The sequence below is a fragment of the Tyto alba genome, unplaced genomic scaffold, assembly GCF_018691265.1.
Source record: "Tyto alba isolate M040663 unplaced genomic scaffold, T.alba_DEE_v4.0 Super-Scaffold_42, whole genome shotgun sequence".
In the NCBI taxonomy this organism is placed as follows: domain Eukaryota; kingdom Metazoa; phylum Chordata; class Aves; order Strigiformes; family Tytonidae; genus Tyto; species Tyto alba.
The window spans coordinates 16,852,251-16,865,034 of NW_024881318.1; the positions used below are offsets into that span (position 1 = coordinate 16,852,251).

General features: G+C 39.1%; 1 protein-coding gene across 3 annotated transcripts in view; it reads right to left on the reverse strand.

The window, feature by feature from the left end:
* NADK2 (NAD kinase 2, mitochondrial) overlaps positions 1-12,784 on the reverse strand; it is a 33,669-nt gene that overhangs the window by 3,385 nt on the left and 17,500 nt on the right. Inside the window, exons 5-11 of one of the 3 annotated variants that reach the window (XM_042804685.1) lie at positions 12,392-12,475; positions 8,335-8,471; positions 7,262-7,340; positions 4,769-4,864; positions 2,536-2,591; positions 2,401-2,454; positions 1,820-1,943 (exon numbers count right to left, since the gene is read on the reverse strand). In XM_042804685.1, the coding sequence (XP_042660619.1) occupies positions 1,820-1,943; positions 2,401-2,454; positions 2,536-2,591; positions 4,769-4,864; positions 7,262-7,340; positions 8,335-8,471; positions 12,392-12,475 (630 nt within the window). Of the gene's footprint in view, positions 1-1,819; positions 1,944-2,400; positions 2,455-2,535; positions 2,592-4,768; positions 4,936-7,257; positions 7,341-8,334; positions 8,472-12,391; positions 12,476-12,784 lie in introns of all 3 variants that reach the window. The other 2 variants (XM_032992237.2, XM_042804686.1) reach the window with 2 other exon arrangements.

Consider the following 12,784-nt stretch of genomic DNA (forward strand, 5'->3'; position numbering starts at 1 on the left):
CTCACATGATGTGCTTGATTGTTTCTGACTTATGTCTTGGTCTAGACCATGTTCTGATCTCCAAAATTTAATCAATTCTCCAGTGACTTAATACTCAGGAAGACACATCTTTCACACATATGAAACACTTGAAAGCACAGCCACGGTGTCAAAGCTTAATTGGTCTGTGTATCACTAAAACACAGCCAAGACCGGACACTGCAGAAGAACATGGAGCCTTGTTCCACTCCTCCATTTCACTCTGGGCAGCTACTATGTCAAAACACATAAAGAACAGCAATAGATGTCTAGTATGAACAGCTAAAGATCAACTATTACAGGCATCAAATTCTACTATAAAAAGAAAAATGGACAGGTATCCCTTATTTGTATTCAGACATTTGTAACTCCAGTATAATTTTTACAGTTATATCCCATGCTGAGGACTCCAAATAAGATAAAACTTAGTCCTTGAGAACCCATGGATGAACATTCAGTTATTTGCTCTTATTTTAACCTCTCCTATTATCATCCTGTAAGACCACCCTTGAGAACTCCCAGATCCAAATAACTAAGAACAGTAAACATTTAAAGACATGACACATACACAGTAAGCATCTAATATTGTAATATTTTGTCCCAGTAGCCAGAGATGTCCTTTATTATCAGGTCATAAACTGTTGTTATAATGATGTGGCTCAAAAGAGGCAGAATTTGGGTCTCCTTCGAGTCAGAGCTCCTTTAGACATTTGTTTTGACATAAAAGGTTGAATTAATATTTAATTAATACTGAGATATTGCACTGTTCTCAACATAGTTTATCCTGAACATATAACTAACAGTTGCATGTGTTTATATTTAATTGTGGCAAGCTCCAGAAAAATCATGGAATCATAGAATCTTTTAAGTTGGAAAAGACCTTTAAGATCAAACCCAACCATTAACCTAACACTGCCAAGTCCACCACTAAACTATGTTTCTAAGCACCACATGCATACTTCCAGTGATAGTGACTTGTCCACTTCCCTGGGCAGACTGTTCCAGTGCTTAATAACCTTTTCAGTGAAGAAATTTTTCCTAATATCTAATCTAAACCTCAGCTGGTGCAAGTGCCCTATAATGACTGAATTAGCAAATAATTTAGTTTGGAAGGGCATCTAGTCCAATCTTCTACTCAAAACAGGCCTTACTTCAAAGACAGATTAGGTTGCTTAGGGCCTTGCCCAGTCAAGTTTTGAGTATCTCCAAGGATAGTGATAGTACAATCTCTGGGCAACATGTTCTACTACCTAACCATTCTCACTGCAGAAGTTTTTTCCTTTTTTTATCAGAATCTTACATCCCATAAAATCATGGCTGTTGCCTCATATTCTGCTTTGAGAATAGTTTAACTCAGTCTCCTCTGTAAACACCCACTGGCAGCTGAAGACAGCAACTGGATCCACCCTGCTTAGTCTTGTCTCCTCCAGGCTAAACAAAAGCATGGTTTGACTAACTCCTTCAGACACGATGTGTTTTGGTCCCCCAATCATCTCAGTGGCCCTTTCCTGAATTCATTCCAGTTTGTCAATGCCTGTATCTCATACTGAAATGGCACATACCCAAAACTGGGCACAGTGATGAATATCTATTCCGTAAGATTGTGCATGGATTAAACATTAAAAAGGCACAACACTACTTGGAAACATTTTCTTCCCATTGTTCTGAGAAAAATACTCAAGTCCCTCAAAAACACAAACTGGATGTTGAAACACCTCAAGGGAAACTCCTGGATTACTCATATTTTGACAAATACACAGAAAGAAATAACTCTTAAGTGACTGCTACAGCCAACACTTACTTTGAAGAGAAACCACGCTGCCGGCTACTTGAGAAAACTCTGTTCACAATAGGTTCTCGAATACTGAAAAACATCTTTGGTTCTTCTGGACTGTAGAGCAGGGACTCATTGTAATCATTTGTTACTGTAAATGGAGAAATCAGCCATTAGTTTTTACAGAAGAAAACTAGTTATTCTCAGAAACACACATTCCTCCAGGAAAAAGCACCTTCCCTACCAGGAGGGAATATTGAGTTTTGCCAGATGTTTAGTAGCCTTCACCTGCAAAAAAAATTCATTTTACAGAAGACTCTTTTCAGTTCTATTGCACAATGAACACTCAACAGCTCTCTTCAGGTGATTGTCTCAAATCTTAGGAGAACTGAAATTCTCCTGAAGATCTATACATATGAAAGTCTAAGTAAGTACCTTCATATCAAGTGAGACACTTTTCACCAAATGTGCCTAAATAATGTTTATAAGAAAGACTAATCTTTCAAGAGTGCTAAAATACTGACCGCAGTGTTAAGTATTAAGAGTACAAACAAAATGAACTGGTCAAAGTTAAGATACCTTAAAGAAATCTTGCCTTTTTCACTAACCTTTTTGCACTAGTTCCGCATTCAATGGCATATTCAAACCTCCATGCTTTTTAGCTGTTGAGTCAAGAAAGAGTCCCAATTAGATAGGTGTATCTTTATGTAAACTTGGCCAGTAATACCACACTGTTCACTCACCAATCTTAAGGATCTCTTCAACAGCTTGATGTGCTACCTTGTTAATATTATAGGACCTAGACAGAGAAGTAGAAGTCTTGTTTGCTAAGCAATAAAACTTGGGGAAAAAACAAAACAAAAATAAAACAAAGTCTTGCATACAGATGAAGAACTATGATCAACAACAGGAAGAAAAAAAATCTAAAAAATGTGAGCTGACACCAGTTTCTTCCAAAAAATGCCTTAAATTAACTCTTTCTTTGACATCTACCTGTGGCCGTGTAAACCTTAATAATCCATTAAGTGAAGTCTTCAGGAAAGAAGAATATGATACACATGATGTAGTCTACTTATCAGTAATCCTCTTGCCTTAAAACTACAATAATTGCTGATTCAGGTCTGCATTTAAAAAACTGAAGCATGAGTTCTACAGATTGTGTATGTTCTTACCCTTTCTAACTACCTCTTGCTAATTAATTCCTTGTTAGTTCTAATTTACAGGACCAAACACTTCTTTACAAATATTATGCCTCTTTGCCTGTACCCTAAGGGGTGGGCTTGAATCTCACAAGAATCGGTGTATGCAGAACAGGAACAGTCAGATCAGACACTTTTGCATTTGCCACATTTGGATGCCAAACAAGTCAGCATAAAATCTCAGTCTGAACCAAGTTTAAACTCCAGTAAAGTCTCTCTCTCAGGCTCAAAAGGGATTAGTACTAATCACAGCCTCTGTGCAGCAGTACTGTGAACATCTCAGTTGCCCAGGTCTCAATACAGGTTAAAGTCCTCAGTCCAGCACTTCTGTCATGGCAGTAAAACACTTCAGACTGCAATAGACATCCACGATACATCTAACATGCTACAGAGCTGATGAAGGTGGTTGTCCAAGGCTCCTATTACACTTATTGCCTACCTGCAAGCCTGATCAGATGCTAACAAGAAACTGAGATGCACAGTTTGAAATGGTTCTCTCTCTCTCAACTAGATACTGTTTTATGCAAGTTTTGGCAGCTGAAGGAAGCATTTGTATGTTTAAATGCTTCTCAGTCTGAGGAGGTCTGAAATCCCAGCAGCCTATGAACCACAGGCTAGAGAAGACCACTCCACTGAGGCTTGGCTTCAGTTTCGAAGTCCAACAGTACACATCGATTACAGAAATGGAGATGAGCAATCCTGGAGTTTGATCCCTTCCCTGGTTCTGGGATTGCTCAGTACAGTGTATAAGCAAGCAAAATGCATAAGAAGAGCTCTGAACTAAGACGGTACATTCCTAAAGTACAGAACACTAAGAAAGTTCGTCTAGCAGTCTGCCAGTTTAATCCTTGGCAGCCTCCTGTACTAAGTTATGCTGACTGAATACAAAATTCTCAATTACAATGAAGAGTAAAACCCAGTAACCGCGGTTACAGTGTGAATATTCATTTTCGAATTTCATTAGAAGCTTCAGTTCTAGTTCATCTTTTCCTGCCACACAAACCTAGGGCCTGTTGTACAACTTTAAACTACAGTCAGATTTCCAAATGAAAGAGGCTCTCACTATATATGTCTCTCACATTTCAAAACTAAATTTATTTGACTTACACACAGTACTGCAGCTTGTTTAAGCTGAAGTGAAGATAATTTACCCCTTTGATTAAGCTAGCACAGCTCTGCTAAGATACACCCATCTTTGTTAAAGGGGAATGTTTTGGCAAAGAGGCTGTGTCCTTTCAATTAAGCCTGAAAAAAGCAAGAGGCTTGGAAGGAAGATGGACAGTAGATGTGCCAGAGAACACTTAACACTGTTTCCAAGTGCATGTTTTCCCATTCTTCTTAAATCTTAGATTTTTATAAGTTTTCTGAGCTACTTTATTTAAGCATTTTAATTTTAGCCAAGAGTAGTTCAGAGATCCCCCCAATATGCTCTGCAACTCAGAGCAAAATCTCTTTCCCTTGCCACCCCCAACCATTCATCTCTATGTGCGGGATGCAACTTCTTTCACCAAAATTACACCTAAGGTAAGCTTTTGCCTCAGTGTCTCAGCTCCTCACCCTTTCAAGTCTTCTCTCCATAGCTACAAGTGAGGGGTGCTCTGCTTTCCTTATACACCTGAAACAGCTTTGAACCATACTGACAGTGAGAATATTTGGACAAAGCTGATGTGCAGTGAGTTACCCATAGCACAGAAGAGTCTCAGTATGGACAAAATGCTTAAGGAAAATAGGCTTATCTGAAATGATATTTTATATCAAAGCAGCAGTATGTACTTACCATGCTTTTGATCCTGTTCCAGTACACACATTAAGCCCTGAACTCTTCTGTTTTTCCCAAGGACCATCATCAACTGATATCTCATAATAGGAAGCCCTATGAAGCGAGAATTTAAAACTGGGTTTGCAGGACTTAAAGTTCTCCCTGAATAAGACAGAACACACAGCCTTATCAGGCACATAAAAATTTAGAGGGATTAGTTTCAAATCTGGATGACAATTTCACAGACTTTGCACAGTGTTTCCAATTTGACAGCCACTTTTGATTCACTGTTTTATGGCAGTTTTTATAATGAACAAAAGTGATTTGCAATATGAACTTTCAGGCTGTTTTTCTGCAGCCACTTTTCATATTAATTTATGCACAAAGAATTCATGGTTCATCTGAGAACAGCTTCATATTCAAGTAGGGTTTGCTGGACTTACAAATGAAACTACAACTACATTACCTTCCTTGCATTACTGTTGAACTACCAAAGAATTGTGTTTATGCTGTGACTGAGACATAAAATTACATCAGGGGACAGTAAGAGGTAAAACACTCCAACGTAATAGTATGGCTTCAAGCTGAATTCTTGATTACTGTGATTAATTAAAAATCCACTGTGATTCTTCACAAACAGTTTTAATTTTACAACAAACAGCAGGCTTAATATTTCTCTCCAGGGGAAATTCTTCCTAAAGCTCAAATGTAGTAGTCTTGGGGTACAATCATAATTCTGCATGTTATTATTCATACATCAGAGGATTTTTAATGTTAGGCCTAGAAAGGCCAGACAATCTCTCTCTGTAAGCTTCAGAACATCCAGGGGTATATTTATGAACTAAAGTTGTCAATGCTCATAGTGCCTCAATCAAACAGTATAATATAGTCTTCAGATTAACAGATACCTTCTTAGACAAGAAAGTATCTGTTATGCTGTGTTCAGCATGACCGAGTTTCAACTTTCTTAGTAAAAGAAACTTACTGAGCTGTTTAGGTGATAAATTTTTCAGTCTGGATCAACTAGGAGTACACCTCCTGAATATTTGGTGTCAAACAGGTTAGACTCTTAGTAACAACGGCATTTTGTGTACTCACTCTTGAGAAGATGGGAATATGAAAGAACTGGAAGTAAATTAGGAACACAGGTGCACAGCTTGATTCAGTTTAAGATAATCTTTGCAAGATGGGTATGAAAGTTTTCTTTTTTTCCTTCAATTTCCTTGTTTTCTTAACTGACATGCAGAATAACCCCTTGGAAGAAGCACCTAGAGTCATTTTGTCTTAATATACAGCAGACATGTATTTGAACCTTACAGAAGATTCACCTGTGTGACATCATTATTCAAGTCTTCAAGTGCGAAGTCCTATTAACACATTATTTATTACTAGAGATTTGTTCCTACAGGCTTTTTGTTCCTCAACGCTTCTGAAATACTGGAACCAAAGAGCACAATGTATTTGTTACACTTAGAAGTAGGGGGCTACTGTAAAGTGTTGGAAAGCAGCTTTGTGTTCTTCTATCACTGTACGTTAAAGAAACTTTTTAGAATCTTGATAAAATTATGTTTGATATAGTTTGTATCTCTTTGAGACTAATTCCTTCTTCCAGTCTGAGGCTGCAGTCCAGATGGAAGATAAAGCACTCATGGAACATTTATAGTGTTTCCAGCAGCAATCACAGTGTCCCAGGCACTGTACAAACACAAGAAAATGTTACACTCTAAAGCTTTTTTTTTTTTTTAAAAAAAAAAAAAAAGTACAGAATAAAGAGAAAAGGGATATAAAATACAAGTAAAAGTTTGGCCAAATCCTGACCAAGGATCATGTTTTAACTCCTTCTCCACAGCCCAAATCACATTCCCCACATCCTTGTTATCATTTGGCTGGCAGAAATGCACTGATCTTCAGGACAGGAAGGACAGCCAGAGGTATCCTGGATAATGCATTACCAGGATTTGATACAAACTTGTTTCTTAAAACAAGGAAGTAAGTGTTTTCCCACGATAACAAAGCTTCTGCCAAAGGGAGGCTGATACCTTTGCCTCTAATGACAGAGAGGAAGGGAAAGGAGTACTTGGTCATGTCAAAATCTGTTTCTGCTTGGTCATGCTAAGAACTCATGGAAAGATATTTAAGAAGAGATGCAAGAGAGGAGGCAGTTTAAGGACTGATATTTAAATCTTCAATGTACTGTAAAGTAGTAACTGAAGGTGTCTGGTTACATAAGAACTAACCAGGAAAGCAGTAAAACAATGAAGAGGAAAGAAAACAGCCAAGAATAATGAAAGATGAAAGAATGGCCAGACAGGAGAGTGGAAAAACAGAAATTAACATCACTGCACTTACATCTTTGAAAATACACTTTGTAATCAGCAACAATACAATCAATGTTATATATTCACAGATAAAACAGAATTTGACAGCAAAGACATCCCATCACTGATTGTCCATTGCAATGTCATGAGCAGTCAATTGTGCCCTGCTGCAGCAACAAACAATTAAACATACCTGGATGAAAGAGATTCCCCAATGAAGACTTCATTGAGTGCTCTCACTGGTAAAAGATGTGGACCAGAAATGTCAGATCCTGCAGATATTGAATATAACAGTTTGAACCATGGCTCTAAAACCCAAATTTTCAAAAACAATTCACAACTCATTGGAGGACACACTCTGCTCCCTGGGTTTGTGTTCTAGTGTTCCATTTTCTTCAAGGGCTCAATTTCTCACTAACTTACGTCTGTAGTCAGTCACTGTCCTTTACTGGAGACTATAAATATTTGAACCAAGGTCAATAAGGCAATGACACTTACATTCAGACATTGCTTTTCCTGAAAACTCATGGGCAACCAGACAGATTGAAGTCTTCTCTTCTGTCAGTCTTCCAGCCTAGTTAAATTCACTGACCGTGACTTAACAAACATTTCTGATAAAGTTCAAGAATTAGACTTTATACCACAGGGTGATTAAAGGGGATTAACAAATTGTCCATGTTGAATAAGGACTTCTCAGTGAGGAAATGCAGTGTTAGACACAGGTTAAGGGTAGAATCACACATCTTCAATCCATCATAAACAGTTGAAGGTGTCTAATGACCTAAGAATTATGCAGAGAGACATTCTTGCTACTATTTTTTTTGGCTTGTTGGCAGTCTGTGATCAGATTTTTTTAAGTGTGAAGCAACCTACGTCAAATTTAGCACAAGCTAAGAGCGCATGCATACACACACATATGCACTTTTAGTGTGGAGCAGCTAAACACATGGTAAAATTTTCACGTCTGTAGTAACCTTATAGAGACAGCACTTTAAAATGCTCAAGTATTTTGACAGCAGGTAATACTATTTTAAATCATCCCTAAATTAACTGTTATTACTGAAAACCAGTTCTAAGTGTAATAATAAACATATAGAAACAAAAAATACTCCCTTCTAAAAAACCTTAATCTGAGTCTTCAGCTAATGAGAGCTGACTCTCAAATACAGCAACCAGGCTTCAAATACTTCAATTCTTATAAATCTTCATCTCCTATTCCAAGCTATCGTAGCAAAGTGATTATATCCTTTTCAGATTTTAACCTACTTTGATCCTGGAATCTTTCATTTATGTGAGCCCTGCTGTGCTGCTCTTGGCTCAGCTGCTGTTCATGTAAATCTACAGGGGTTGGGTTAATACCAGTTCCTTCAAGGTATAGTCGGATTCTTTGTCGCCACTGCCACCTTAGAGAGGAGAAAGAAGTTGGTATTAGTAACTGAAATACTAACTATAAAATCAGACAGGATCAGAGAGTCTTCACTCAAAGCAGAGCATTTTAAGATTAAAAGTTAAATATATTCAAAGTCACATTTCAAGTTTTATAGCTTTCACTATAATTTCTAAATTTAGAAAGCTAACAATACTAAAATGTAAATACTTTACACTTACTAATTTGCTAACTAATGTTTTTTGTATGCGTAAAATGAGAAGACACGGGCCAGAAGTAGTCCATGAATATTATAGGTAGCAACTCGCCTTTTTAGGCATGTGGTCCTAACTAACAAATTCACAACTGATGCAATGATTTTGAGAACAACAAGCTCTCAGGAATTTATACAGCAATACATTCTGTATTTTTACCATCTTTTGTTTGTATTTGTAGATGTCCAGAAGAGTAGCTCTGTCCACTCCTTTGTACATAAGGGTCACAAGTATCCTCTCATTTTAAGAACCTCTCCTAGCCTAGGAACTTTAGGATGCTCAAGATGAATTCAAATGAAGAAAGAGAAGGATATAAAAGGCATTATTCCTAAGCTATTACAACATTCAGATTTTTTACTAGAGGACATATAAATTCTTTTGTCGTCTTACAATTTAGAGATCATTTAAAACAAAATAGCAATAGTAGATTTCATTAAGCAAGCAAATCACAAGGGAATTATAAGCACATCTTTTCCCAGTTCATACTGTTGATATTCAGGCAACAATAACCAGTGTATGTTTCCTGAAACTACAGCAAGGAAGACTTGTGATTTATACGACCATATCACTAGGTTTTTTTCATTGTCATCCTTGTAGAGCTTCATTCAACACTTTCTGCTTGTAACTACCTATCTGCCCTTAAATTCCAAGTATGTTTTTAGGTAGTCAGGCAGATAGCATGCACTAAGTATCATTATGCTAGATTTCTTACAATACTCATGCTAGAACATGTCAAAACTCCTACAAAATTAAAAGATGGGACTGTACCACTATTATACCCCTATTCTGAGATCCTGTTACACCACTGACCACCAGAAAAAGAAACATGGGTAGTCTGATACAGTTTGTCCTTTACAAAGCAATAATGTTGGTTGTTTCGTGGGACTACAAGTAAGTGCTTACACAGACTTTGCACTGACTAACACTTCAAGGATAAGGAGAAAAGACAATCCCCCTTTTCCAGTCTCTGGCACCTCACGATCCTTATGCAACTCTGAGACACCAGAAGCTCTTCCAGACAGGCTGATCCAGTTACCCACCTATTTTAAAGTCTCCTTAGGGCCAAATACATCTGAGAGCTGCCAAGTGAAACACCCGCTCTGGTCCTTGCTTAGGAATATCAGTTCCTATTATTCTGGAAATATAACCAGGGAGATTGTGCTGGGTTTCCATGGTGGGCTTTTTGGAAGTGGGGGAGGGAGCTACAGTGGTGGCCCCATGCAAAGCTTCTTGAAAGCTGCCCTGGCTCCAACTCGGACCCACCTTCACCAGGGCCGAGCCAATTAGCGATGGTGGCTGTGCCTCTGTGATAACGTATTTAAAGAAGGGGAACCTGAGAGGTGGTTGGGATTTGCAAGGAGGAATTACGAGAAGGACAAACACTGAAGTCAGTGGAAGGAAGGAGAAAGAAGGGGAGATGGTGGAGCAGAGACCCCCTGTATCCTGTGGTGAGATGGCAAGGCTGCCCACCCTGCCACCCATGGAGGTCCACAGTGAAGCAAAGGCTGACCTGAAGCCTGTGGAGGAGCCCACGCCAGGACAGGTGGCTGCACTTAAAGGAAGCCAGGACTCTGAGGGGAGAAGCAGCCCCCGTTGGTGTGGTTCAGTACTGGGAGAACTGCAACATGTGGGGGTGACCCACACTGGATCAGCATGGGAACGGCTGAATCCCATGGGGAGGACTCACTGTGTAGAAGGTTTGTGGAGGACTGTCTGCAGTGAGAGGGGAGCCCCGGGGAGCAGGGGAGGGATGTGTGGTGTTCCCCCCACCTCCCAAGAAGGAAGGAGCATGAGCTGACTGTAACCCCCATCCCCTGCCCCCTGCGCCGCTGGGGGAGGAGGGAGAGAGATGGGGAGCAGAGCTGAGCCCGGGGAGAAGGGAGGGGTGGGGGGAGGTGTGTTTTGGATGTGGTGGTGCTTCTCTCTGTCCTACCCTGTCTGTTAAGTGTTGCTTTTGTTAGCGTTTGAATTAAAGTGATGTTTTCTTTTCTCCCCCTAACAAGTCTGTCTTTTGCCTGTGGCCACAATGAGAGTTACTTCTCCTTAGATGGATTCTTTGACTCACATTCTCCTTCCCAGCCCTGATGGGGGAAGGAGTGAATGAACCGCTGTGTGGTGCTCAGTTCCCCTCTGGGCTCAAACCACAACAAAAATCCTTTCTGTTTCACTCCGGTGAGGCTTCAGCTTCATAATGAGCAACAAGAGGAGTGTCAGTAACAAAGATATAACATTATCCAACAAAACACTAGAAGCATATCGATTATCGAGAGAGGTTGCATGCATTAGCACTACCAGCTTTACCTAAGCAACTCAGCACGATTAAAAGCTTCCATTTTATAAGTGTCAGAATATGTGAGTTTAAAGTACCTTTTCATTTAGCAATACCTACTGAAACCCCTTCATTTATTTATAATCAATCCTGATGACTGCATTCACCTCAACTCAGAGCTTTTCTATCGCACAGTTACACTTCAAGCTACAAACTAAATATGCTAGAAGCATAAACAAAACCCAATTGCAATATATTCTCACGTGAGTGACTTATTTATGTTTGGTGGTTTGGCATGACAAAAGTATTCTGGAATGTTAATAAGCCGCAGACCAATGTCTCTTAAAATAGTTATTAGAAAACTCTTCCCCAGTCTGCCCTATAAAATTCAGCTTGCTTCCTTCTTAATTCAAGTGATTTTCTTCTATTTCAAGAATATTTAGTATTGAAAACATCAAACTATCTTCTGCATAAAGAAAAACTTTGCCTTACACTAATCTGTTACCAAAATTTAAGCCACTCTACCTTAATCATCAAAACCTGACATGCAATACACCCACCATTTCCTAACTGCACAGGCTTCATCAGCTTCTGTTAGTATGGCCCACCACTGTATTACATATGCTTTTGAGTGTTAAAATAAACCCTTTACAAGAATGTAGTTCCTCATTCAAAAATTTGCTAATCAGAAAAGAAAATCAAGCATTCAAGGTATCAATTATTCAATGTTTTTTTGCTGGAACTGGCAGTCAGTTTTATCCTTCATACTCCAATCTTGCTCTTGACCACTGTGGGAATATAACAGAAGCTTGGCAAGGAGGATTGTAAACACACTCAAGGGACTTGCAGCTGGGGTGTCAAAAAAAAACCATAATCATACTAATTGTTGTTTAGCTTTGTGTGCTTGATAGGTAGAATGTCTGCATTCAGATAACACAGGCCTGTGATAGACTCAGAGGCATCTTATCAAACACCCTTGAGATTCCTGCCCAGCTGTGGGCACGGTCAAAAACTACAGCTGCAAAAATCCCTGATATACAGAGGCAAAAGCAGCAGGTCTGAGATGTTCTTTCTTCTCTTCTTTCTGGCTAGCAAGGACTGAGCTCCGCGGTGCCTGCATCCCCACCTGCATGCCTCTGCCTGGGTGCTGCTGTGGAGATCCCCTGGGTCATGAGATAATGGGAATAATTTTCTCTGCATTTCTTCTGTGGTTTTGTGGTTGTTCCTGCATTCTGCCTGTGCCAGCTCACACATTCACAAGCGCATTTTTCAACATGGTGAACATCTACACAGAATTTGCAATTTGAGGCATTAATATTTTACTAAGCAACATCTGCATCTTTGGAATTGCACATCATTAAGTATTTTCCAATCATAATATGTTTTGGAAAACCGAAGATTAATGAATCCTACCTGAACTCACCACGATAAAGCTTCTGTAGTGCTTCAGGAAATGAGTGTGTATATCTCACAGGCAAGCATAAGTGACCCTCTGATCTGGTAGCAGAAAAGGACAATGAAAATAACACTATAACTACTAAGATTTGGTCTCTTTAAAAAACAAAAACAAACATATCTTTCTGTTACATAAAACAAAGCTACACTTCGACCTTTATGAAACTATGCTATCCTTACATAATAGCACATCAGCAACAATACATCTCTTTCAGCTCCTGGCATGTCTGTGTGAGACATAGGATGCTTCTCTCATGTTTCCCCTAAAAGCTGGCTGTTCAGCTTGTAATCCTGCAGGAATAAATAGGTACTAATGTAGTTCCTATCACCATAGTTCTAGGCAAGGAATTC